The following is a 27,272-nucleotide window of genomic DNA, read 5'->3' on the forward strand; positions in this document are numbered from 1 at the left end:
CTGGAGGGACTCCTGGCTCTCCAGGGGAGCTCCAGGTCACACGGCCTGTGCAATTTTGTGGCAGCAGCCCTTGCCACTGTTGAAAACTGCCATTCCTGAGAGACACAGAGGCATTCAAAGACCCTAAAGGAAACAAACTTGAGTAATATGGGCTGTGGGGTCAGCCTTGCTCAGCAAAGCACACAAACAAGGACCATGGGGTTGCTGTGAGGGTAGGGTTGGGCTTGAGAGGCACCTGAAAATCCCAGCAAGTTTGGCAAGCTGTTCAAGAATCCACAGAGTGTTTCAGAGGAGCTGAGCCAAGAGATTCACTCAAGGACCAGACTGCAACATCCCAATTTATCCCTGCTATGTCCCGATCCCAAAAGCAACCCCAGAAATGGCACAGTAAGGAACCAAACACGCTCATCATAGAGGTTCCCCACTAGCAGCTATCTGCACATTATCTTATTAAAACTGGGTCCTTAAGCAAAGGTGGGTGAGCAGAAGATTGTTGCTTTTATAGTTGGAGATGGGCTATTTGTAAGAAGAAAGGAAAAAAAAATTAGCAATGCGATAATTCATTGTTTTGTCCTGAATTCAACTGCTGTTCTTTCAACTCCTTCAGAAGAAAATAAAGTATAAACAGGGATTTTCAAACCGACTCCTTTTCTCTGCAGTGGAGGACAAGGGCAGTGCTGAGCCAACATGCTGAGCCCTGCCCCAGGATCGTGGGCGGCTTGGTACTTCCAGTATGGCATCCTGGATTGCAACGCTGCCCAAAAAGCAAGGACTTCAACACTTCTCATATTTACAGCCCTTCGAATATCCCACATCTCTGGGAACTCACAATACTCTGTGCCCACTTACAACTTTTGTTCCTTCCTATAAAGAGGAAAAATGAAAATGATGCTCAGAGCTCAGCTCTGAACAGAAACAGGGGCTGGCTGCGGGATAAGAGGACATCTAAGCCAGCATGCATGTATTTTTATGTGAAATGCTGAGTTTTAACCTATGCTTTTTTTTTTTTCCCAAAGAGCCCTATTTTTAGTCCCTATACAGCCGTCAGCCCCTTGGCCGAGGAGCAGGATGGTGCTGAGTGGAAGCCAGTGGTGGAGCAATGGCCTGGGAGCTGGATTTTGGTTGTTTTATTTTTTTGTTTCCTGGATGCTGAATGAAGCAGCCCTTCTGTGAACAGCCGTTGTTTACATTCTTCCAAACAAAAGTTGGGATTTCCTCTGATGCTAGCAGCCTTGTCACTGGTGTGTACAGTCAGCCAGGCTCTTGGAAAGGATTTTTAATAATGTCTGAGCCAACGTGAGCATGCTCAGCGCTTGCAGGAACAGCCTCACAAAAGCCAAAGCCGTGCCACTGGGACAGGGAGGAGACTTCTCATCACTGTTGAGCTTTCTTGTTTAGAGAAGCCAAGTATCAGGCCCTGCTCCCTGCAAACCTCAGGCCAAGGGCTGGCCCTCGTTCACATTTTCAAAGCACCTACTGATATCCCTCGACTCAGAGGAGCCGCTGATATGTGGGGCGAGATCAACCCAAGCATTTTAGACCAGGCCTGTTTCTCCCAGGCATCTGGCCAGGTTTTCCACACTCGTATTTGTGCTGTATTGTAACTTAAGGAGGTTTCTTTTCATCTGAGAGTCGCTGTGCCATTTGAGGATTTTATTTCTTTTTTTCACTGCGAGGATTAGGTGAACACAGAAGTCCTTTACACGTGGATTCTAGCAAACAGGTTCCTGACGTTTTGGTTTTGTCCAGAAAATTGAAAGGTTTCTCAAAACCTGCTGTTGCAGTGCCTAGGAAACCCTTTGCCTTTTAAGCACATTTATTTAAGAATTCCACCGTGTTCCAGAAGACCACATCCAAGAGCATTGTGCCCTCCTCTGCCAATGAAAATGTTAGGAAATCCAAAAAGAAGGTTGTTTATTTTGACTGTCCAGAGCAAATGAACTCTAAACACAGCTAAAAATACATATCGCTCCCCCGTAAGCCTTATTTTCTATATTTGAAAGCATTCTGAGCAGAGTTCGGTTTTCCTCCCAGATAATTTCTGTTGATTTCACATTTGTTCATTTCCGTTATTAGTTACCTGTAGCTCTTATTAAACTCCACGTTGACAGACAAGGTTTGCTCACTGCAAATCTCAAGCTTCCAGGGAAAGCCCTGAGTCTTCAGCCCAACAGCTTTTCTCCTGCCTGCACCTGGATGCGAAAGCTGGGAATGCAGCAAAGGTACACGGAGATATTTCACTGTCTTTGAAACCAAACACTGTTAAATGTACTGTTTGACTGTTAAATGCAGCAAATACAAAAGAATTACTAAGATTTGTTGGAGTTTAACAGCTTTGCACCTGCTAATGTGCTAGAAAGGAGGAAAAATTGTGTGTTTGTGGAGGGTAGTGCCAGTGCCACGGCTGGGGTCAGCTGGAGGAACATGCAGAAGGCAGGAGGAAAACCTCTCTGCAAGAGGCAGAAACCCTCATCAGGGACAGGTGGAGAAGGATTCGGATGCAATTTATGATCCTTTGTTAAAATAGTCATCGGATCGTAAATGCCAAGAGCTGGCAGGTAAGAGCATGAACTTAGCCGTGAGGAGCTACTGTAGGGTTTGAAATGTTGCTCCGTGGTGAATAAGCACCTGCAGGTGAGCAAAGAGGAGTGGAGTTACCATGTGCATGCTCTGAGGCTTCACCCTTTTTGTTTCTTCTCTCCTTTTCCCTTTGGTTCAGCTGGGGAACATCAGGGAAGGATCTCCCACAGCCACCTCTGGCTCAGCTCCTGGCACCACGGCCAAAATGGCAGAAAGCTGCAGCCCCTCGTGGTCTCCTGTCCTGGGATGCATGGTGGGTGCCGTGTGTCCCCCAGGAATCAGGGAACAGGACCACTCCTCGTGCTGCCACCTGCCACCGGGTGATGATGAGCAATTTGGTGTTATCTGCAGCCATCCCAAGGGGCAAAGAGATTTGTCTCTCTCTCTCTCCCTGATGTTCTCTAAGGGCACTGTGACAATGACACAAACTTGATAAGAAATTGATGAAAAGTCTCTTGTAGTCGTTAAAAAATTAACGAAGGCAACCGCGGACCACAAAGGTTTCTGGAAGTTTGCCTTTGCAGTGCATCGCTTCCTTCTTACATTCAAAACCACCTCCGAGCGATTTGAGTTAAAATCCGTAAAAAACATAAAAGCTGCAGGATCGCTTCTGATGGAAATAGATGGACAACAAACCGACGGTGAAGCTGCATCCAGTCGCCATAGCGACGGGACTTCCAAAAGGATGCAGAGAGCAGCACCAGCGTCCGCAGCAAAACGAGGAGCACGAGCGGCCCGAAATGGGGGCTGGGGCTGCCCGCTGCAGGGAGCCGTGTGGGGACAGGCTGGGGGCCGCATGGGCAGGGTCCCCCCAGATGGTCCCCTCAGTAAAAGAGAAATTGGGCTGATGTGGGGACTTCAGATCTCTGCAGGGGACCCTTCAGAGATGTGGCCGTAGCAGAGCCACAAGTCCCCCAGGCTGACCATGAGCGCTGGGGAGGCAACTTCGGTGCCATAATGTGTCTTTGCCATCTCAAATTTCTGTTTGAGTAAGCCCAGAAGAACTTTAGAAAATGTATTAAAAAATGGGCAGAGGCCAGAAGGAACCAGCTTGGCTCTACACCACCTCCCCTGTCACGCAACAATTAAAAAGGGGGGGGATGGCCACCCCTGTACCCAGTATAGGGCACAGCCCACAAAGGACTTCATCTCACTTTGTGATAAGAAAATGATCACAGAAAAGTATTGCTCTGCTACTCAATTAAGAGCAAATACTATTGATAAATAATGCCAATAAAGTCAAAGTGCTTCATACTTTTTTATTATCGATCTTCAGTGAAAATATTGCTGCCAAGCAGACAACTAACACAGGGACTGAGACGTAAGCCCAGAATAAAGAATTGGCTGGAGAGCACCTGGATGAGCTAAATGCTTTCAGATTCACTCTGCAGGAGGAATTTCATCCAGCAATGATGGACATTATCTCAAGTTATCTCATGGTGGTTAACTTGGGGAATTTTGGGGGGACATGGCAGAGCGCCCAAAGATTAAAAAAGGGCAAAAGAGTGGAATAGGGAAGAAAAGAGGAGCCAAGGGAAATGCAGGCCAGTCAGTTTAACTTCAACTCTCAGGAAAAAAAAAGAAAAAGAAAAAAGAAAAAAAAAAAAGAAAACAAACGAACAAAAAAAGGAACAAATAATCTATTTATTTGTAAACTTATATAGGTAGCAACAAGAGGTAAAGCAGGCAGCTTGGGTTTGTCAACAGCAAGCCCTGCCAACCTTACTGGATTGTCTTCTAAAAGAGAAGAGCAGGCTCCGTGGGTAAAGGAGAAGCTCCAGACATGGCACAGCTCAACTGCATTAAGACTTCGGCATGATTTCAAGTGATGCTCCCCTAAACCAGGCAGGGAAACTCGTTGGATGAAACTAGCAGAGGACGGGTGGCAAAACCTTGCATTATTTCAGTCTATGGCAGTGGTATGCTGTCAACACGAAAGGCTGTACTGAGTGAGGGGCAGTCAGGATCTGGCCCACGTACAGGACTGCTCACTGGTTTAATATAAATTAGCTGCCTGATGGAAGAAAGATGAGGTTTGTTAAATCCGCAGATGACCTGAAGCTGTATCAGGCTGCATGTAACACAGATAACTGTCCGGAAAAATAATATAAAAGAGGCTTTATACAATAAAATAAGACATTCAAATTTGGGGTATGCTTACTAATAACATCTTGGAAAGACTGAATATACATATAGATGAGATCAGTCAAAATCCTTAGCTACATATCACCCTAAATCAGGAAATTGCTTTCTACCAGAGCACTGTGGAGAGCTCGCCTCCTGATTTGTGCTGTCTCTGCAAAAGGGGAACCAAGGCATCTTTTATTTTACATTTTTATTTATTTATTTATTTATTTTATTTTGAAGGCCCCTATTTTGCCTTAGGTGCACTATAACTCACTTTAGTGACAAAGAAATGTGAAAAGCCTTCTCTGCATTACCCGCAAGCCTGGAGCCTCTATCAGCTGGGAATCCAAAGACATTTTGAACTTTGCCTGGACTGGCGTTTGCAGCAAGAAAATGGGCCCAGTCTAGGGCTGATCCTGAGAAAACTTTATTGGTCAAACACCAGGGCTCACACCAGCCATACAGCTTGAATCTGAGGCTGACCGTAATGAAATTACACCACTGCAAAAGATAGCGATGTGGAAAATACTGTTCTCAGTGTCATCCATTCCTCAAAACAAAAACACCAGCATCATGTCTCTATCTTGCACTGGATAACCCATGCAGAGGAAGACAAACTGGACTTGAGGGAAGGCTCTCGTCATGATGCATGGGCTGATAAGGGACCACATCAGACGCCAAGCTGAGCACCCAGAGGAAGCCTCCAGTGCTTCACTCAACAAAACAAAGTTCAAAAATAAGCCTAAAGTTTAAGGAAGAGTCATTACAGGAAAGGTGCTGTGGAGATACCTGTCTCATTACTTCACAAAACAGAGCTAAAATAAGATTACTGCAGAACGTGGGTTGTGCGTCTTGGCAAAGAATCCAAGCAGGGTTGGAAGCCACATCTCCCTGGTACCTATATCCTTCCCAGTCTACATTCTTCAATGGCAGGGTCACTGCATCCACTGAAAAGTGACTCAGCCTCCTTCTTGAAGTGTCCCTAGATGAGATTAAATCTGAGTGATGTCTCCAGTGACAACTTCACAAATCACTTTGATAGGCTGATATTTAATTTGGCGATCAGATCATTTGAAACTATTGATTTACTAATTCAATCTTAATCACGATTTTGGTGTGATGATTTCATTGGTCCACATTCAATTAGCTTAGTAAAACTAATGAACTATTTTAGCGATATCTTTGCTCAGGTGTGCCTTCATCTGCTCATCCTTGTTAATCAAACCTGAAAAGAATATGCAAGGCAGGTCTACCCTATCAAATAGAGGTCACAAACCTGTGAGCAGCAGTTAATTTGGGTGAGGCCCATGCAGGCAGCTCAGCTCTGCAGCTCTTGAGTTTCCACACACCCTGTGAATGAAGTCATCTCCCAGCAGGTTTGGTCTCCAGCATCCCCCAAAGACCCCCTGTTGCACTGCTGCATGAGGGCTGCAGAGGGCTTTGTCTTGAAAGCGGTCTAACTTTTCAAGGACGTCCTTCTCCACAGTGCACTGAGGAGAGGACAGGGTATCCTGGGCTCCATGTTTGGTGATTTATTCTCCCTTAGCCTTCCCTTGAAAGCATGCAGAGCTCTGTGTTGAAGTCCTTAGGGATCAATGGGGTAGGTACCGCAAGCACAGCAAGTCTTGATGGACTTCATGCAAGACAGCTGGGTGCTGGAAGGAGTACAGCAGCCGAAGTCCCACCAAAAGGCTCTCCATGGGCTATCTGTAGCTGAGCAATGGGAAATTTCGAGCAGAAGGGCTGAGGCCCCATGCGTGGTGCAGGATGGGAGCAGAAGGAGAGAGAAGGAATCAGGGCTGATGCCTTCAAAGCTGGGCCAGCTGCCTTGGACCCGTCACACCACAATGGCAGGGACCATCACACCGTGGCTATGGGACGCAGCTTTCCCAACTGTGCAGTTAGTTATTTGCGTTTGTTACGGACATTGCTATCTGTCAGCTTTGTGAGGAGGCCAGACGATACAGCCCAAACTTTGTGCTGGCTTAAAAAATTATAAACAAGCGACTCATTTATTTATTTATTTTATCCGGGAAAGCTGTTAGAGGCCTGGTTTGAAGCCAATTTAAGTCATTGGCAGGATTCAACTGGGCTTTGTTTCCAGGCTCACGGAAGCCTCTTTTAAAACCGTTCCCCTGCTCGTAAACCAGGACTGGTCCCTGTCGGATTTTAATCGCTCCTTCCCAGGCCAGGCGCTGGGACGGGGACATGACGGATTGCCGTCGGCGCAGGCAGCCGCCGCCTCGGCCACGCACCGCCCGTGCGTTGCTGCCATGTGAGCCGTGGCCGCTTCCAGCGCGGGCTGCTCGCAGGCGCCGCATCGGGAGCCATGCAGCCCTGGGGAGGGAGGGGTTTGGTGGCTGGGCTGGGATCGCTGCCGACATCCATTTCCAGATCGGGAGGAAGGGCTCAAGCCATTTTAGGCATTTTCTTGGACTTCCTGCCCGTCTTTTAATTAAAACACCCAGAAGGGAGCCGCGCGCCCTTCACCCCGAGGCCTCAGCCCTCGGCTCAGCCCCTCTGCATGGGAACGGGCCTGGCGTGGCCTCATCCCGGCACACCTGCACCTCCCCTCCCGTCAGCTCCTCTGCAAAGTGGCAGGCACCCACCTCAGCCAAAACAATTTTAAAAGGATTTTCCTGAAAGGGACTAAATGTGCTGGGATGGCTCCTGGCACCCGCCGCCCCGACACACAGCAGCTGAGACCCGGTTTCTTTTACGGGGCCCACGCAGTTGTACAAAGTGTTTACTCCCTGCTTCCAACATGTGAGGCAGTGAAAAGCTAAACTGAACTTCCCAGCATTTTATGATTGTGTGCATCTCACTTCACACTTTATTTCCTTGGAGCTGGTTCTTAAACAGCAACAAACTGGCAATCATATAAATATTGACAACTGAGTAGTAACATCAACCTTCAAATTACTTTTCTGATGACCAGGAAGAGCCCTCTGCATTCCCCCCAGTGTCACCTGCATGTTTCTTCAGCTATAGTGAAAGACAAAATGCTTCATCTTTGTCTGCTGAAAACCACATCAAGAAGTTTGCTGAGATTTGCTGTGGGACATGATTTAGGGCAATTTTTCTTCTCTCAGAATCACTAAAACTTCCTATTTTCAATGCTTGTTTTTCTTCATGTCCACTAACATCCCACACCTAGGCTGCTGGAGTCCACCACATGGCACCTACCACATGGTGTCCACCGTAGCATAACACCATCAGGGTTTGATCCCTTTTTCTGAGGCTCCCAAGTCTCTTGTGTGAGAAGGTCAGAGGATGCTAACAATTTGGCTTAGTGATAACAGAAAGCTCAAGGCCGCCTGGCATCGGCATCACTGCTAGGAGAGAATGAGAGAAAAAGACTTCACAGATGTTGAAACGTGAGGATTCAAGATGGACCTTCTGGGAAGACAAGTGATAAAGCCAAATAAATTAGGAAGGTAAGGAACTGATGATTAACCCTATTGTTTTACACAGAGGTGTTGCATTAGAGTCACCTGGCTTTTGGTGTTTGTGGTTAATTATTGACTTTTATCTGTGTGTGGAAAGAAAGCATGAAGGCATTGCCTTTTTTGGGAAGCCAAAAAGCCAAGGAAGTACAAGACCTCTTTATACAAAATTAAGAAAGAAAAAAGAAAAAAAAAAAAAAAAAGGAAAAAGGAAAAAGAGAAGGAAAAAAAGGAAAAAGAAAAAAAAGACCTATATTTCCTGTGGATTTTTTTTTTTTTTTTTTTTTTTCCCATGGCAACTGTAAAAACAGCTCAGATTGTGTTGATTAGCTCCGTGTATTATCCCATACACGAGCTCAGTGTATTATCCCATGTATGGTCCCGTTAGCTCTGTCTGAAGGCCAATACCCTCTGTACAGAAAACCTTTCTATTCAGTACATTTCTCTGTTGAAGAGTAAATACTTTCCTGACCTCAATGAAAGAATCACTTTATATCTCAGAGCATGTAAAGTAATAAATCAGAAAAATGTTCCTTTTCCTTCTTTACATTTTGATTGCAAACATCAAACAATACATTGCAGTTCAGTGTATAGAAGAATATTGTCGCACATAAAAAAGTGAATTAAAGAAGGACCACTAAAAAAAAAAAAAAAACAGCCAAGAAAGGAAAGGTATAACAGAAATAATTGTATTTTATAAGCATGTGTGGACAGAGGATTTATATCTGTGGGACAATTTGGGAACAAACAAAAAAAGTTTGGGTTTTAAGCTCAGCAGATTTCAAAGCACACTGTTTATACCTTCTGCAGTACAATAAAGCTTATCAAGAACTTTCCCATTGGATACTAGAGTCAAAAGCAGTAAGAGGAATGTAACAGTGTGCTTCCTCTGATCATTACTATAGCTGTAATTCTTTCAACGCAGATTTCCCATATTATCTCGAGCTCCACTGCACAATGGCCATTTTCAGTACATCACTGTAAATATAGTCAGAAATTTGCCACCACTTCACACTCTGTGAGCTCAAAGCACATGGAAATTCAAGGGCTCTTAATTAAAAATATTACGTTTTCACTCTAGAACCTCTTGCTTTTGTCCCTGTAACATACTGGGATTAATCAACTGCTGATGCAAATGCATTAATTTCAGTGTGATTTCATTAAGAAGACAAGAAAGAGCAGTCTCACAGAAACAGTGGCACCTAGATTTTTATTTAATGATTCTGATGTGCTTTATGAAAGAGGGGAAGCATCACCTCCCTGTTGGAGAGAGTTGAGCCTCGGGAGTGAAAGAAAGTGATTTGTCAACAGTGGGACAAGGTGCAGGTCTCCTGGTGCTGTTTCAGATTTGTGCCTTTGACGTGGAACAGAATATGAAAACAATGCATAAAGATAAATACATTTCAGGGTGTGAGATCATCTCTAAATCACCAGATCTCAAGCTGCGGTGTTTCTTACACAGAGCCTACCTCTGCCCCTCTGCTAAACGCAGTGGTCAGCGCTGTCTGCTTTTTCTTTTCGCTCTTGCGAGGGGGGACGGTATGGCATGTTTGTCAGGACCATAATGTTGCTTTTCCTAATGAAATGAAGTGTTTTGGAGAACTTCTTTTAAGCAAAAACATGTGTTCCGGGGAGGAAACATTCTTCTGGTAAACAGCTGAGCCCTTAATATTTAGCAACATAACTCCGTGTTTGCAGCTATTGAAAGCTGTGTGACTAAGGAAGCCTGCGTTTCTGGGGCTGAGGACTGCAAGCATTTTGCTCGTTGTCAGCTAGCCAGCCCTTTCTTTTATGTATACACTAGCTGCAAGAACCAGCTATTGGATGGTTACTTCTTATGGTTTTAATAAAATTTGTCTCGTATCAAAATGCCGCTGGGTTTCAACATTGACACTGCACTGAGCAATGCTCTCCACTCAGGCACAGCTGGCTCTTGCTTTCCAGAAATATTGCTGTGCCCTGGCATTATTTGCAAAAATTGCAGCCCTAAATCATTTCCTCGCCCCTCCAACCTGCACCAAGAGGGACCCTCCACACGCAGCTCCTCTCCTTCATTGGAAGCAGGGGTCATTCCTCCCCGCTCCCCCCAGGAGAGGTGCTGCGTGAGCAAGGACCTGCAGTGGTTGGAGGCAGCTGAGGGGTAGGACAAATTACCTGCCAGACACAGGCATCGGCCATGGGGAGCTCAGGAAAACAAACAAACAAACAAACAAAAAAAAAACAGCTCCCAGTAAGGAACAGGGATAAGAAGGCAGGAGCACCCCAAGCCCCCACAGTTAGGAAAGATGCTGTGTGCTGGTGATGCTGGGACATCCAGTTCTGGGCACTCCGCTGCCTCCCGCAGTGCGAGGGGATGTTATCTTGTTCCCATAGCCCTCAAAACAGCTGGGCATGCTTACCATTTTCAACAACTACCAACTAAGGCCAAACAAGATCCCATGATAAAAGTTCAAGGCCTCGCATTCCTCTTCTTATTGCTTTCCTGAGCGGGTTCTTATTTTAATCAGACTGATGGTACTTTCATCCAGTTATCTCAAAGCACATAACAACCATTATAATTGCTGGCAATAATGAGCTAATTAATTCTTCTGGGCATTGTTTTTCAAGGGATAAATACAACTATCCTTAGTCTAGGGATGGGGAAGCAGAGGTAAGAAGGAGAAGTAGTTGTCCTTGGGTAAATAGCTTTGTTTGCTTTTTTCTTAGCTTATTTCTTTCCTGGTTTTATTCATGTAGATCTATGTTTGTTTGGCTTTATTACTTTTAGGATAGTTTATGTTTTATTATTGTTTTCTAGTAATTTTAAATGTTACCATTTTGGAAGGTGACATTTAACAACAGTTGGTTGTGTACGTATTGAGGTTTGTTTAAGAAAACGGCAATGTTTTTAGAAAAATGAACAGATGAAGTTTTCCTAAATGTATTTTAATCTTTTTTTTTTTTTTTTTTTTTTTTTCCCAGAAAATAAAATACAGGTAGTTTCTCATGCTGATTCTTTTCTATTTGCTTTCGATATACTTTAGTCCCTACTGCAGAAAGCTAACTGAATACGACTTTCTAACGTGTAAAGAATTCTCCTGGTTGTGAAGTTTGTATACCAGAAGTATAGATTTCCTAGCATATTGGTTAATATAATTCATGTTAAAAGTGTGTGTGCTGGTTTGGTAGCATTCACCAAGGGTGCATGTTTTCCACCGTTCAGGTAGGACAGGTACGCTTTTCTGAAGTTGTCCTAAGGCAGCGCAGAGATGTCACACACACAAGAAAGGACTTTATTTTGGTTTTCTCTCAGCTTCCTCTGGCGCTTAACTAACCCAACTTACCCATACGACACTCTGGAGCAGCAAATAACTACCCAGCTATCCTAACTTGTATCTCGCAGGCTGTGATCCAGCAAGCACACATGTGCTGCGTGTTACCACAGCCAGGAGCAGGGAGAGGCTGCAGGGGAGCTGTGAGCGATGTGACACCGGGCTCACACGCAGCTATTGCTGGGAGCCAGCTCCAGACAGGACCGAGCGTCACCAAACTCCTTCTGGGAACCCCTGCGCTGCTCCAGCCCGTTGGTCAGCACCGGGCAGGCTTTTAGGGGCAGTTAGGGGTTTATGTGGACACCTTGCTGTGCTTATAACGCTGGCGCTCGCTCCTTACTGAGGGATGGGTTAATGGCGTCTGGAGAGCCTGAAAACCTTTATATGGGCTTTACTTCAGTCAGCTTTTAATTCTAAGGAGACTTTAAAAAACATAAATTAAAATTAGGCTCAGCTGTGGGTTAAAATAAATAAATACAGCGCTTCACAGGCAAGGTGGGGGTGAAATTCAGCCGTTAACCCCAGCAGTGTTCGTCTTGGGACCCCTCCTCCCATCGCTGGCCCTCGCGGGGCTCCCCCCCGCCTCCCCCCTCCCTCCCGGTGCCGCCCGCAGCCCAGCCCGGCCGCGGCGGCAGCCAGAGCGAGCAGGGAGCCGGGATGTTTTTCGGGGTGCGCTTCCCCTTTAAGAGGCGGGGCCGCGCGCAGTTTGCGGAAGCGCTCCGCCAACGCCCGGCTTCCCATTGGCCGCCGGCGGGCTCGTGACGCCGGCTGGGCGGCTCCCCCCTCCCTCCCCTCCCTCCCCGCGTTCCATTGTGTGCGCCAGCGCCCGCCAGCCCCCGCCCCCTTCCCCGGGGCCCCGCCCCCTTTATTCCCCCCTCCCTCCCCTCCCTCTCCCCCCCCCGCTCTTGGCTCATTTCCGGCCGCCGCCGCCGGCTGCCCTGGGAGGGCGGTGCGGAGCGGAGCGGAGCGGCTCGGAGCGGGGCGCAGCGCAGCGCAGCACAACAGCCGCCATTTTGGTTGTGTGCGGCCGAGGCGCGGAGCCGCCGGAGCCGCGCCGGACGGGGCGAGCCGGAGCCGGGGGGGGGCAGCGCACACAGACACGGCCCGGCCGGCAGCGCAGCGCGGAGCCCAGGGCGCCCGCTACGCCTCTCTTTTATTTTTATTTTTTTATTTTTTCTCTCTCTTTTCTTCCCCTTTTTATTTTTTTATTTTTAATTTTTTTTTTTAATTTTTAATTTTTTTTTTTTTCTCTCTCCTCTCCCGCCGCCGGCGCCCCCCGGCTCCGCCACACACGCCCCGGCAGCAGCAGCAGCAGCAGCGGCGGCGGCAGCGCCAGGCAGGGGCAGTAGGGAGCCTGCGCTCGGCCCCCGCGCTGCCCGCCCCACCCCCCCCGCCGGCCATTTAACCCACCCCGCGGCCAGGCCCCCGCCCTCCTCCTCCTCCTCCTCCTTTTTTTATTTTTTTTTTATTTTTTAAAATTTTTCAATTTTTCACTTTATTATTTTACATTTTACCCCCCCCTCCCGGCTCTTCCTTTCCGAGGGGTCTCTGAGCCTTACCCCCCCCCCTCCTCCCTCCCTGCCACCAACCTCTTGGCTTCCCTCCCCCGGCCCCTGGCCGAGGCGAGGTGCGGGTCCCCCCCAGGAGGGGGGCGGCTTCTCTCTCTCTCTCTCCCCGCTGCCCCCATCTCGGGGAGCGGAGCCGAGCCGAGCCGCCGGGGCTCGCCACCATCCCGGGAGGGGGGAAGGTAGGCAGCGAGGGGGGGAGGGGCCGGCGCCTTCCTCCTCCTCCTCCTCCTCCTGCCGTGGGCTCGGCCCCTGCGCCTCCTGCGCCCGAGGGGGGGGCAGCCCGCTCCTGAGAGAAAAGAGGAAGGGGGAAAGGAGCGGAGCGGGGAGGTGGAGGAGGGGGGGGGGGCAGCGAGGGGTGTCGGAGCCCGCCCCCCACCTTCCCAGCCCGCGATCGGCGCTGCCTCCAGCAGGACAACAACCCCTCCTCCTCCTCCTCCTCCTTCCCTGCACAACAAGATGTGAAGCGGAGACTCCTGGGACTTATCCTCAGCCTCCTCATCCTTACGGCTCCCCTCTCTGCAGCCATTTAGCGACGGGCGAGGGAAGGAGCGAGTGGAGCTGGGGACCCCGCGCCCGCTCGGCCTCTCGCCCCGCCGCCTCCCCCCCGGGTATTTTTCAGCAGGGTGGTGTCGGAGGGGGAAGGAGCCGCTGCTAGAGGACGGTGAGCTGCTTTTTTTCTTTTTTCCTCCTCCTCTCCCCTCCTTCGCCCGCCTCCTTGTGGCGATGAGGAGGAGGAGGACGGCGCCGAGGAGGAAGAGGCTGATGGCGGCGGTGAGGAGGCAGCAGGAGGAGGAGACCCCCCGGAGGATGAAGATGATGATGGTGGCGGCGGCGAGGAAGCACCAGCAGCACAACAGCCGGGATTAATTTCACCGAGGGAAGAAGGAGAAGAAGGAAGAAAAAAAAAAAATCAAACCACCAGCCTCAATTTTTTTTTTTTTAATTTTATTTTTAATTTTATTTTTTTTTTTCGGCGGGGGCTCTTCCCATCTCGGCTCAGCCCTCTCGCCTGGGGGGCAGAGGCCTCTTGCTCCCACCCTCGCCCCGCTTCTCCGCTGCCGCCCTCCCGGAGCCCGAGGGGCAGAAAAAGGGGAACTTGGCCCCCCCCCAGCCGGATCCTCCCCGCTCCCTTCTCGTCGGCATTGTTGTGCTGCGGCTTCACCCGGGGGCCCGAGGAGAAGCTGAAGGTCTTGGGGCTCCCCCCCTGCGTCTCTCTGCTCGGAGTGATTGTCTAAAAAAGAATTAAAAATGGCCGAGAATGTGGTGGAGCCGGGCCCGCCTTCAGCCAAGCGGCCTAAACTCTCCTCACCGGCGCTCTCCGTGTCCGCCAGCGACGGCACAGGTCAGTCTCGGGGGCCCAGGCCCTCAGCCTCTGGATGCCACAATTGCTGCCCTCCTCTCCCCCCTCCTGCCCCAAATCTTCCCCCTCCCTTTGGCAGAAGCCGAACTTGCGCCTGCCTTCGGCCTTTCTCGGGGCTTTGCTCCCCTTCCAGCCCTGTTTGAACCCGTTCGCGTTTCAGACCGGGCCCTTGGGATGTTCCTGCCTCCTGTTTGTCTTTTTTTTTTTTATTATTATTTTTTTTTCTGGGAGGTGTTGGAAGGCAAAGCTGGTCAGTTTATTGTGCTTTTGATCAATTGCAGATAACAGTTTGTCATTTTCGTGGCTTTCACAATAGTTATTACAGAGCTCCTTGCGAAGCCCGTGCCTTTAGCACTATTTCGTCTTTCTGCAACTGGATTTAAAGATGCCGGTTTCGTGCACTTTATTGTTGAATTTCTGTGTACGCTTGTACGTACACAGGTACAGGCCTCGGTTCTTATTTTGCATATATACAAGTTTTTTTCACAGCTTGTTCAGAAACGAGATTTTTCTCTGCTGTTTCCCCCCCCCCCCCCCCCTCGCATTCAGCCTGGTTATTTGATGTGTTTTTACAATTCTTCTTGCTCTTTTTTGCAGAAGAGTATCTAAAAATCATTTTGTTGTTGTTGTTCTGTTTCAAATAAACCATCGACTTGGGGAAAAGAGAGCCAAAACCAAAATCCAGATTGCATGTTTTGAGCCTAAGGTTCCTCAAGACTTAGAAACAAAATGTTATTTCACCTCATTTGCATTAAGAATCAATATGGAGTGCAGTTGGTTTTGCATCTCTCATTTTCTTTGCTGTGAGACTAAAATGTCTGAAATTGCCCTGTGAACTTGGGGATTGGGAGGATAAAGGGGCTTCTCTGCAGTCCTGCAAAGGTCTTTGGTGATGCTGTGAAGGCAGGCTGGAGGTTGGAAAATGTAGGTGTCCCAGCCAGTAGCGAATCTGAGCTGGTTGTACTGGGAGGGGAGATGGAGTACCACAGGGCTGTTGAGCTTTTTCATGCTTCTGGTGAAGCAGAGTTCATTTCTTATCATTTTGCTACGAGACTACTTGGTTACCTGTCCCCCAGGAGTTTCTTTAGGCTCACTTTAGATCTTCTTAAGCCTACAGAGTGTGCCTACAGATGGAGGCGGCCTCCTCCTGCTAGAGTCTGGTGAGTGGTGGTGTCCTCATGCCACCAGCCTTGTTTGCTGCAGTTAGAGCTGCCAAGAAGAAGGAAGAGTTCAAAAAATAAAGTAAAATGGCTGGTCACTTGACAGTAGACAGCAGGTTTCAGTATCCAGTTTTTGTCTGAGCAGTGGATGTGATTCTGCTTGGAATCATCTTCACAAACTTGATTTTTGCCTTCTGTTCTTGGTGGATGACGTATTAGCTCTGAAAAGTTGGTATGTAACTTTCAGAGCATTGTAGGTACAGGCAGTGCAATCAGTGTAATGTTGCAAGTGGAGGCCACAACTCTCCTTAATAGCAACAGGTCTCCACCAAGAGAGCAGAAGGCTGAAGAAGCTGCTCTTTAGCTGAAGCTAGTTGGTTTTTTATGCTATACTTGGAAACCAGTGCCTAACGGTAGTAACCATTTTTTTACTTTGCCTGGGCAGTGGTGATCTTGTTCTGTTTATGGAGGTGAAATAAAATGCTTTTGAGGGAAGTCTCAATACCTGAATATATGAAAACTGAAGGCTTATTTTGGTCGAGATGTATGGACGCATCAAAGTTGAGGTGTTTAAGATCAAATAAGGCCTGGATAATGTGAATTTATCTCAGTTGAACAGGTGCAGATTTTCACAGAATATTTAGTTTATTTTCATAGTTAGCTTGCTGAGCGGCTTAATAAATGAGCTTTGTATATTTGTGGTCAGTTTCAGAGAGATTCAGGTGTGACAGCACACAAAATGGAATAAATTTTTTCACAGTCATTGAGATCGTCATCACCTGGTAGCTGTGCAGAGGTCTCTGAGTGCTGCAAATGCTTCATATATGCTACAGAAAACTGTTGAAGGATTTTTACTCTTAAGGACTTCTTGTTGACAATTCCTTGCCTGCATTTGGGACACTTCCACGTACCTGTTTTTCTAATTAAATAAAATAAACCCTGCCGAGCTGATAAATGTGTTTTAAGGGCTGCGTTTTTCAGTTGCTGCTTGAATGGCACATTTTTCTCTCGCTTCTACTGTTGTGGGAAACATTTTAAACCTATCTGCTCTTGAGATTTGCTTTGAAATAGCGCAAGCAACTTTCACACTAGAGAACTGGTATTGTCCCCCCTCCTGTGCTAATGGTAGGAAATCAGAAAGGTGGTGGGTGCTGATGTAGTTTCTGCAGCAATCTTTCTAAACTTGGTGTTAGATTCACACTATCCATGCGGAGGGAGAGAGAGGTAAGAAACTTGCAATGTTAAGGAAACTTTCCCCAGCACATGTATGTAGCGGATCTCTGTGTGTTTCTCTTGCTGTTACCTTTTTGACCGAGTTCTTAGCATGAAACACTGTTTTAGCTTGTTAGATACCTAAAAGTAATGGCTGGCTCCAGTTAACTTATTCCCAAACTTGTAGGTGTTAGGAGTATCTATGCTGGACACTAAGTTGAGTCTCTAATTCACCCATGTTTTTGTTGTAGGCCTGGATGAAACTGATGTTCTGGGTTTGGAATATAGTAAACTCAATTAGATGAAAAAAATAATGGTAGTTATGTGTGAATTTTGTTCAGATATGAATACCTTTACAGTAGGGTCACCTTTTATTGGTACAGTATTCTTAGTATAGCATGTGAATTCGTGACCCTGTGCTAGCAGCTTTTCTGTACTGGTGTGGTGATACTGATGGAAGTATCGATAGAAATGGAAACCTTGTTTTGGCATGTTGCATCCAGCCTCAGAAGCCTTTTTTTAAGCACTGTATTAGCAGATCCGTTGTATACGCTAGTTTGTTTCTGTCACTATAGCAGAATAATTTCAGCGCATCCTGGAAAATTATCTCCTTGAGTAAGTGAGCGGAAGCCTTTCATAGAGATACGTTTTTAGCTGGATACTTTAAACCAGTGATTTTATTTTGGGCATTTTATTTCCGAGCCCCTCAATTTTTCCTGCAGCGATGCAGGTGGGCTGCAGTTGCCGCATACAGATTCCTACATGGTTTGTGTAGACCCACGTGTGCTGGTGGGGTGAGTTTAGTCGCCTTTTATGATTTCTTTTACGAATCATCTTCATCCCCCCGCCCTTAGAAATAACCTGTGTTCTGTGGACTAGGAGAACTTTTTGGCTGTGGGTTCTGAGCTGCTCTTTGAGCAAGGAATAAAGCTGGAATACGCTCTGTGCACTAGCGTGGCTGGGTGGTATTGTGTCTTTTGGTTGCTAGATCCTAAAATAGGATTTTAAGTGCTTAGTGTTTCTGGCTTGCCCTAACATTGGAAGTCACTTTTCTACACTTAGTTAGTTGATACGAGTGTTAGATCAGAGATCACTCAGTGTTCGTGATATGTGCCTTAAGTTCCTTCAGTTTATCGTGTCCAGAAGTTGTGTTTTTCTGAGGAATAGCACATCTCCAGTCTCTGTTTCAGTACACATCTTTTATAAAACTAGCATGTTCTTTTTTTTTTTTTTTTTTCCCCACTACTTCTGACCTTTAAAACTGTACTCCTCTTTACATCAAAGTTCTAAATCTTTTTAGAATTTAGAATAGGTATTTTTTTTTAATCTCATCTGGAGTGGTACAGTTTTTGACTGATTCTCATCTATCACTTGTTCCAAGTGTTATCAGGCTGCTTCTTTGCTTGAAATGAATCTTAATCTTGTCTCACTGCCTCTTCCAGAGGCTCTTATAAGGTTTTCAACACTGTTTCCAGTCTGCTATGGAAGTTTTTTTCTTAGAGTTTGTATATACATTCTTTCAAATACTTTTTAGAAGTCTGTTTTCTGACTAAGATTTAAGACCAAGTTGTTAGCCATGTTCAATTTGCAGCCATCAGTTAAATATTTCTATCCCTTCTTGTTGAGAGCCGCTTTTAAACTTTTTTCCAAGTATTTTGTCATCATATAAGATGCATTAAAATAGGGTTTATTGGGTGACATAGTGTACATCAAGTGCTGCAATGGATGAAGTTCCAAACCAACAGCGGACGCTGCATTTGCTAGTGATGGCAAACGGGTATCTCTGCCTTAGAGTTCCCTAGGTTGTCCAAGAAACATCTTGTTAGGAGTAAGATGTTTCAAATACCTCACAAACTGATCATTCTCATGGTGCTGAGTAGCTTTTAGAAGAAAGTCTTACAGGCTTTTGATCCTTCTAGACCTCCAAATTGCTACACCTCTGTTTCTTTCGCCACTTTGAGCGGGTTGTGCGTGTTGGACATAGGTATGTACTTCCTTTGCACAGGGTTGGAAAGGAAATCTGCTTGTAAAGAAATACCACTGCAACTCAGGGACCATCCGTACTGTGATGCAAAACTGAATTTTGAGCGCTTACTTACGAATAAAAACCTTTGAGACTAGAAAATGAGTTTAGAGTTGCAGTTTAAAAGCACAAATTCACTTGATATTGCAGGTGAAAAGCTTTTGTTGCTGAGTTTGGGAATACAAATCCTAGATTTGGGAATATAAATCCTAGATTAAACAAACAAAAAACACAAACACCACAAAAAACCAAAAAATACTGATTTTTTTGTATCTCTTTCCAACATTTCCAGAGCAGCATTAGGATTTAGTATAGGTCAGTTCTGTATTTGCAGAACAAGCAATGTTTATCTGGGGAGGGTGTAGTGGAGTTGAGGGCTTGATGTATGCTTTTTGAGAATGTGTATTTCATGAGATCCTGGTGATTAATGCAGAACTTTTGCTGTAGATTTTTTTTTGTATCTTTATAACTTGGACAAGGTGACTTGATTACTAGATTTTAATTTGATGCGATTTATTGGATATTTTTTCCATTTTCTTCATAGGCTGCTGGATTTTTATTTTTTCTCCAGTGTCACCTCAGTGTCTCACTTAGGCTGTTCCTGCTAAAGCAGCTGCTATGCTTGTTCTAACACTAATGATATTACTTTAACCTTTCTCATCACCCTAACTTGTGCCCCCTCTGAGAGGGTTTGGCCAGGAGTCCCTTAGATTTGACAAATGGAGTAGTTTTGCTGCGTGGTTTTCACTGACAGATAAACAATGCACACCTGCCTCCAAGGATTTGGATTTTTCTGTCTTTACTTAAACTGTAGCAGCAGGCTGAAGCAAGATACATCTGTTCCTGCATGTGGTTGTACAAAACATCTGTAGTTACATTGAATTTGTAGGGGTTTCTTGTAGGATATATCTTAGGGCGATTCATAGAAATCCTCTCCCTGGCTGGTAAGTGATGGATCTGATAAACTGGTTTTGTTGTCTTCCTAAATATCAATATGTTTCCTTAAAATGGGTTGGCATATTAAAGTTGTGCAAAAACAGAACTGAAAAAAGTTCTGTTTAAAGTTCTGCGAAAACTTGATGAGTTGTTTTTAACTTCAAGCACACTTATCTTACATAACTTTTTTGAAGAAAATTAGAAAAAAAATGTTCTGTGCTCCAGTCCTAAGTAACTCCAGGCTTAGTTGGCTATCAGCTGTGCTTACAGGAAAGCATGGGTATGAAATTGTGGTCCAAACCTGGATTTTCACAGAAAAAGTAAAAGTTGGGTACAGGATCTTCAGAAACCGTGCAGGTGATTTTCTGTCATCGGTGATTGTAAGATGGGGTGGAGACACTTGTTGCTCTCGTCCAAATGATGGTGCAGAACAGCTCTGCACTGCGCCTATCCCTGCATCTCCGCAAGGAGCAAGTAGAAATTGGAACCGTGTCTGTCTGCTTGCGGAGGCACGAGGGCCAGGAGAGGCATGGTGGTAGGAGAGGCACGGTGATTCTTCTACAGAGGCTTTCCTAAGACAAATGAGTTACTGGTTCTTGCGTTGTGGAGCTCCCAGAAACAAGCGAATAGATAATCTCTCTTAAAACGTACTCTTACTGTGTTAATGAACAAAAAGAATCTAATGTTAGAGTTCATGTAAGTAAAATTCTGGCAAGGTGCTGGCGTATGGCTTGCTGAAGCTAAACTGTTGAACTAATATTCCTGGATGTCATTTTAGGAGCTCTAATGGGCTACCGGTTCAAGAAGTCTGATCTATTGACTTCTATATAGGTAATTTAACATTTCTTTTCTGTTTTTACTTGGGAGTATTCAGAAAACTCACTTTGCTTTTTGGTGATCTTATACACAGTATGCGTTACTTCGAAGTTGGTGTGAACTTGGCAGTGCAGTGAGCTTCATTCTTTCCTTGAAACTGATTTGTAATTGCTTCTGAAATTGATGTGGTCTGTCTGGGGACACAGATGTGTCCCCTTCCTATCTGTGTGCACACATGTTTTTGCCTGCTAGTGCAGCAAACCAGAAACTTCCCAAAGCTTGGGATGGATAAGGCACTTTCAGCTTTCTGGACTTCTGTGGTCCATCATTTATCAGGCTCCCAACTGAAATCCCGTTCTTACTACTTAGTGCTCTCACAGACCAGCAGTAGGTAACTTAATGTGGTCTTGGGGGAATTTCAGCAACATCCCAAGGCAGGGTACTCTTGGGAATAAGAACACCAATCGAGAGACTTTAAAGTTAAAAGCAGCACAAGGAAATTTATGCAAATAACATGTTCACAAGTAAATGATTAACCGTGTGACTTCAGCATCTTGGAATTACAATGGCAAAATTTCATCTTGTTCAGGTCATCAGCGGCAGCAAGACTGGGACCTTTGTTACATAAAAGTGTGAATAGGCTGTGCAGGAAGAACTTCCACCTTAAGTAACGTCTCTTCCGTGTGATTGTACTCCTTCCATTTTCCTAGAGCAAAATCTATATTTCAGAATCATAAATCTTCTCAATTTTTTTCAGTGGTGAACTGCAGTCATCTGTATCTCTCTTTAGTGCTTCTTAAAGAGCTCTGAATGAGAGAAAAACAGTTTGTTGTAAATGCAGTTCGCTCCTGAAGCGGCAAACCCCACTTGAACCAGGGTGCACAAGAACTGGTCTTTCTGTTGCTATCAGCTTGGTATGAGTTAAACTTGCAGATTATTTTCCTGAACAAAACTGGGACTTTTTTTTTTTTTTAAGAAGGAGTTGATGTGTTTGACGCAGTGTTTGAGTAGAGATTAGGATAGCTTCAAAAAAAAAATGAAGGAAGAGCGCGGTCCTCCAATAGCCTTCGGTAGAAGTTGAGCAATGAGTGGTTGCTGCTTTAGAGTGATTTTTTTTTATGCTTGCAAAATTCTGATGTTTATACTCGGTTGTTAGAACTAATACTGAAATCACGTGCATTCGAGATGAGGAATTAGATCAACGGGCTGTTTTTAAAGGTCCGTGCCTGAAGTTGTGCGCTAGCGTGATGTGCAAACATGTTTTGTGCCTGGGCTTCTGCTGTCTGCCAGGGGCTCTGAGCTCCCTCTCAGAATGAGTAGCGTGCCTCCGTTTTCAGCTGTGTTTTCTGCTAGTATTGTTTGTGGTCTGTCTTCAAGTTATCAAGTTTCTTGATGTGGTGAGCAAATTCAGGTCTTCTCTGGATTAGCAGGAAGGAAGGAGGAGGCAGTGCTTCCCCACTTTCTTGCAGAGAGCAGAATTAAAAATAGTCCGATGCTGAAGACCTTGTTACCGGAGCGCCGTAATGCAGAATAAGGATTCACTCCTGCTTATGCAAGAGCAACTGAGAAGACCTGCGTCACGCTGCCACTTCGGCAGCATGTCGTTGTAAGGCTTGTACAGGGGCTGATGGCCTTGGGTCATGGCAGCAGTGAATCTAGACCTTACATTTCTCTGGCTGATGCCTGAGTGTTTCCCCTCCTGTCTTGCATCGAGCTAATAGATTAATTAAAACTAACTGCACAGTTTCAGGTGGGGAAAATGGCTTGGCAGAGCTCTTGTTACCGTTGGGTAATTGTGGCTTCACAGAGCATCTATGCGAAAAGCCTCCTCGTTAAAGGGCTTTAATCGTAAGAGTAAATCTGTTCTCCAAAATACAGCAAAACTCTCTCACGCCCACTTGGTAGGAATCTTGAGAGTTTTGCCTCTTTCTTAGCATGCTTTTCCCCCACTGCAATTGCCTGAACATGACTGGCTTAATTTTCTGCCATTGCAGATGCCGTGGGAATCGATGATTTTCTTTTAGTAGCACTTTGTTACATATCTCTGCTTCACCTTTGCTCCTGTGTTTTCACGAGTGCTTGAGAGTTGTCTTGTGAGGATGTGGCTCCTTCTCCTGTTCTGCCTTTTTTTTTTTTTTTTTTTTTTTTTTTTTTTTTTTTAAAGGGTATTTTAGGGCTTGTAATGCTGGTGCTTGACTGCAGACTTGAGTAGCTGGTTACTCTGGGGTATTGGTTGTATCCTCTGGGCATTTTCTCTGTTAATGTCTAAGCCCTGTTCGATCCTGGATAGCTTTGATGCCACAGTTGTGGGGAAGATGCTGAGCTCAGCAGCTCGTTGTTGAGCTCTGTCTGAAAGCACAGCGAAGGTATCCCGTTTTCTGTGTAGTCCAGCATCACCTGCGGCTCCTGTCAACTCTGTCACATGCCTACCTTGTGTTCAGTGTCCTGTATTAAGCCTCATCCCCTTATTTCATTGTGCACTTAACAGCTGTGGTGCATATATTTGATGCACTGATAAGTTCCTAGAGCCCAGAAACGCTTGTGCAAAGAGATGACTGTTCAGCAGCTTTCTAACTTGCTGTCTGTGTTCAGAGCATAACGTAAGAGGTGCAGGGACAGGAACTGGAAGTCTCACACCTACCGAAAAGCTCAGCACCGAGGTAAGCGCAGGAGTCAGCTCTTGTCTTTCTTATGTGACTGGCATGAGGGGTTCTCCAGGCACTGCTGTTCACACGTGTGCTGCTTCTGATACACCAGCTCCTCCTCTGCTTCAGTTTCGTGGCTGATCAGGCAGTGCACACGAGAGTGAAGTGTTCTGGGCAATTTTGTAGTACATAAGCAAGTTTTTAGGCTGCAATGAATAACGTCAGCTTTCTGTTGGTTAGAACCAGGTAATCTTCATTTTGATAGAAATTCGTGTTTTGTTCCAAAAGGGGAGTAGAGGTCTGTCTTAAGCCAGAAATGAGAAAACTATGAGGCTAGAAAGCATGCAAGAGAAACTAGCATGTGCAATTTGAAACCCACGTGTGAATTTCTTTGCTCATTAGTCAGCATTGGATATATTCTCCCTGCAATGTAAGCATTTTTTGTCAGAAATCTCTACCTTGCCTTGCGTGCTTTGACAACGGTTATCACTGTGGCCACCAGGAGCTCTTGCAGTAAAACTAGCTTGAAATGCACATTTGTGACTCATCTGGAATCTGATTGCTTGATAGGGCACTGATTTCTTAATCACTTGAGAGTTTTGATGGCCCTCTCTGAGTCCGTACTGATTTCAAGGCTTTGCTGGTGTTTCCCACCCAGGCCAGCGGTCTACTTGCATCTTGCAGATCAGGCACCATCAAAGACAAGTTACTAAGAAGGCAGAGGTTTGTAGGGTCCAAAACTGAGAACAGAATTCACGGTAGACAAGGAAAGCTAACGCACCAGTTTTTGAGGTGGCTTCCTTGCAGTTCAGGGTGAAGTTCCACTAACTTGATCCAGTCTGACTGGACTGCGGTGGAAAGACAGACCTGCTCCATCTGCGCTCTTCTCACCCACCTTCTTCTTGTGGCAGATCCGACACAGCCATGGCAAGCTGGGCCGGCTTCTGGGCTACAGGATAGACCTGTGCAAAGGTTCCCTGGTGGTATGGTTCCTAAGGACAAATAGTGCATGCCTCTGCATCCACTAATAATACCGTTAATAGCATGATGTGGAATCTGTGTCGCTGTACTGGGATCAAGATCTAGCTCTAACGCTTGCTGCTGGATGTTTCTGATGAGCTCTTGGGTCAGTTAGTGGCCTTCTGCTCTGGGAATCAGGTAGACAAACCCTTGCAGTGCTAATTTGTCTCCTTCTACTTCCCACTAAGAAGCTTTGCTTTCTTAGAAATCTTCCTTAACGAAAAAGATGGCAAGGCGAGCTGTGCATTCGGTGTACTGGAAAGTCACTCCGTTCTCTGGATATTTATCACCTCTGCCTTAAGCTATTCCGTTGGCTCTCGCGTGAATGTATTTGCCATTATTTTCACGTAGTCTGAGCTGTCTGGCCTAGCTCTGTCAGTGTTTGGATTGGCCATAGGTAGGTCTCTTACAGTGGGCTTTAGGGTGTGCAGAGTACGTAGAGGGCTGTGAAATGGATTGGAGCTCTTGCTGTATGCACACAAAGTCCTATTGTTCCGGAGGGTCTTCTGAGACTGGTCGTGTTTCAGTCTCGTACCTGAAATCTTCTGCCTCCTGGCAGCCGACTAGGAGTGGGATTTCGTAGTTGACCAGACAACAGAACCTTTTTCTGGTTTTGTTGATTTTTAATCTGCTGGCTGGAGAAGACTTGAAAGTTTTTGGTTTTGTTTTTGTTTTTAAATCTTTTCTAAAAGGTGAGGAAGGCAAACTTGCATCCGAGTGATGCTTCGCTGGTATTAATGGCTTTTGATTTTGCCTTGTAGGTGCTAGGAATCATTTATGGTGTCTTCTCTTGGATTGACGGTCTTAGCGTGTTAGTGCTGAGCAGCTCTGGTTGCTTGTACCAAGATATTCGAGGTGGGCTTGAGCGAGTGAGCTTTGCAGCTGGAAGTGTCCCCATGTTTGACCAGAAGGAATGCCTAAAGAATGAGGTCTTCATAGAAGCAGATTAATATTTTCTTGGGAAGAAAGATGAGCAAATCCTTCAGTCTTTCAAAATAAGAATTGCACTGCCCTTTGGTAGCCTTGTATCTGAAATCATTTAAACAAATCTGAGTAAATGTTTGGTGGTAGTTTGAAAAAACAAGTAGCTCAGATGATCTTTCAGATCGTTCAGATGATCACTGACCGTTTTCCAGGTGGTTTTGTGAACGGCTTTACATGCAGGGGTCTGGTCTCAGCAGAGCCAAAGTGGGGATTTTTGTTTTGAGACTGGCCGTGTCCTGGAACCTGCATCTGTTTAAGCAGTTCTTGTCCATCTGCAGCCAGTCACAAAACTGCCTTTTGAGCATCTTTGCTGGAACAAGTGTTTCCCAGTTCCGAGATGGGAGGTTGCTGTGCTCTTCCAGTATGGTTTTGCTGTAGGTATGGGGTCTGTGTTGGACACCTAACTTTTCAGTTCATCTAGGAGAAATCTTTCTGGACAACAGACGAGCTTGAGAATTGCTGGTCTTACTTTTCACTCCCTGAGTTGTGAGATCTTTGTCAGGTTGTTTTGCCAGAGTGTTTTCTGAATTACAGTGTTTCAATGCTTGTCTGTTTAAAGACATCCTAACAGGCACCTTAAAATGCTCATTTGGAAGCATCTTAGTTTGCCTGTTGAAGCCATTTTAAACTGTCATGTAGTATTTTTTGATGGCTTTCTTCATTATCATGATCTTGAGGATCTTTCCTACTGTGGCTTTTCCCACGTGCATCAATATTTAATTCTTAGTTTTGGGGAGGGGGGTATGTTTTGAGGTAGGTGTACCAGCCCCAAACTCTAAATTCATTATTTTAAATGTAGAACTTGGGCAAAACTTTATTCTTCTTCTTCTTTCCTCACTTCTGAATCTTCAACAAGTATCAGTCATGTTGAAAAGTACTGGAGATGTAATTGAAAGATGAATCCTTAGTATCTACTGCAAAACGTAACTTTTGGCACAAGGTTTCCTTTCAAATCAGCTAGCCCATTCTTTATTAATAGTCTAAAACATGGTTATTTGGAAACTCATTCTTCTTTGGGTGCTTTAGGTTAGTGAATAGTATATAAATGATGTTCTGAGATCTCTTGGTATACCTGCATTCTTCTCAACCTTATGTCATATGCTTAGAATTCTTAAAAGTCCCAATCTTCTAACAGTTAGGAAATTGCATTTCAAAAAAAAAAAACAAATAACAAAACTCCTCTATTAGTACTGGAATTCAGCTGCTTGGCAACTTACGGTATTGTGTGAAACATTTTGAATAGATTTCTGATGCTGATCAGCTTTTCTGACTTATGTGTGGTTTAACTGTACTCTCTTCCATCAATATTTAGAATAAGTCATCTTGCCAACCTCTGTAAAATTCAGTATAATTGGCGCTTCCTTTTTTGCAATTGCTGAAATGAGTAGTATTTTAAGTCATCGTCTAGATCTGAAGGTTTTGAAAATGACCTTTCTGGCAGAAGTGATGCTGCAGTACTCTAAAAGTTAAGATAAAATAAATCATTTACTGTGTATTTTCAAATTCTAAATACTGAGCTCTATAGCCCGCCTGTTGCAAGTGGCTACGTCACACAATACCTTGGCTTTGAGCCACAAACTTTCTAGATTATTTTTGTTTTAGCTACTATAGATGAAATATGCAGATCAAGGTGCATGCTTCTTCTGCAGACATAAAACTTCTTGTTTGCTTGATCAAATTCATGCCACTGTGTAATAAGATTTTGCCATTTGGTTACCTTGGAGATTACTCTGGGTTTTTGTTCAAGAGAAAAAAAACCTCTTGAATTTTTTTTCCCAATCCTAATGATTTTTCACAACCTCATGGCCAGGAGGGTTACTGAAATTGTTTTCTGACTATGCTTGTTGTGGGGAAAATACTGCCTATTCCATGAAGTTCAATTTAATTTTGCAGTTCTGTGCTGGGAATGACTGGATGTGGAAAATTAAAACAAAACCAACCACCACCAAACAAGAAGAAAGCTGCTAATTTTTTTTTTTTTTTTTTTTTTTTTTTGTAAATAGCAAGCATTTTCTGAAAACCATATTACTATGTTAGTTCTCTTCTGGAAGTGACACTTAAGTGAAAGTCAAAAATCAAAACAC

The 27,272-nt window shown here is 45.2% G+C and overlaps 1 protein-coding gene across 1 annotated transcript in view; it reads left to right on the forward strand.

The window, feature by feature from the left end:
- The first annotated feature begins 12,409 nt into the window (after nucleotides 1-12,409).
- The window catches only part of EP300 (EP300 lysine acetyltransferase), a 62,970-nt gene continuing 48,107 nt past the window's right edge, over nucleotides 12,410-27,272 (forward strand). The window contains exon 1 of the mRNA XM_084507216.1: nucleotides 12,410-14,374. Coding sequence (XP_084363342.1) covers nucleotides 14,281-14,374 — 94 coding nt within the window. The 5' untranslated portion in view covers nucleotides 12,410-14,280. The remainder of the gene's footprint in view (nucleotides 14,375-27,272) is intronic.

This window comes from Aythya ferina (genome assembly GCF_964211825.1).
Source record: "Aythya ferina genome assembly, chromosome: 1".
NCBI classification, from domain to species: domain Eukaryota; kingdom Metazoa; phylum Chordata; class Aves; order Anseriformes; family Anatidae; genus Aythya; species Aythya ferina.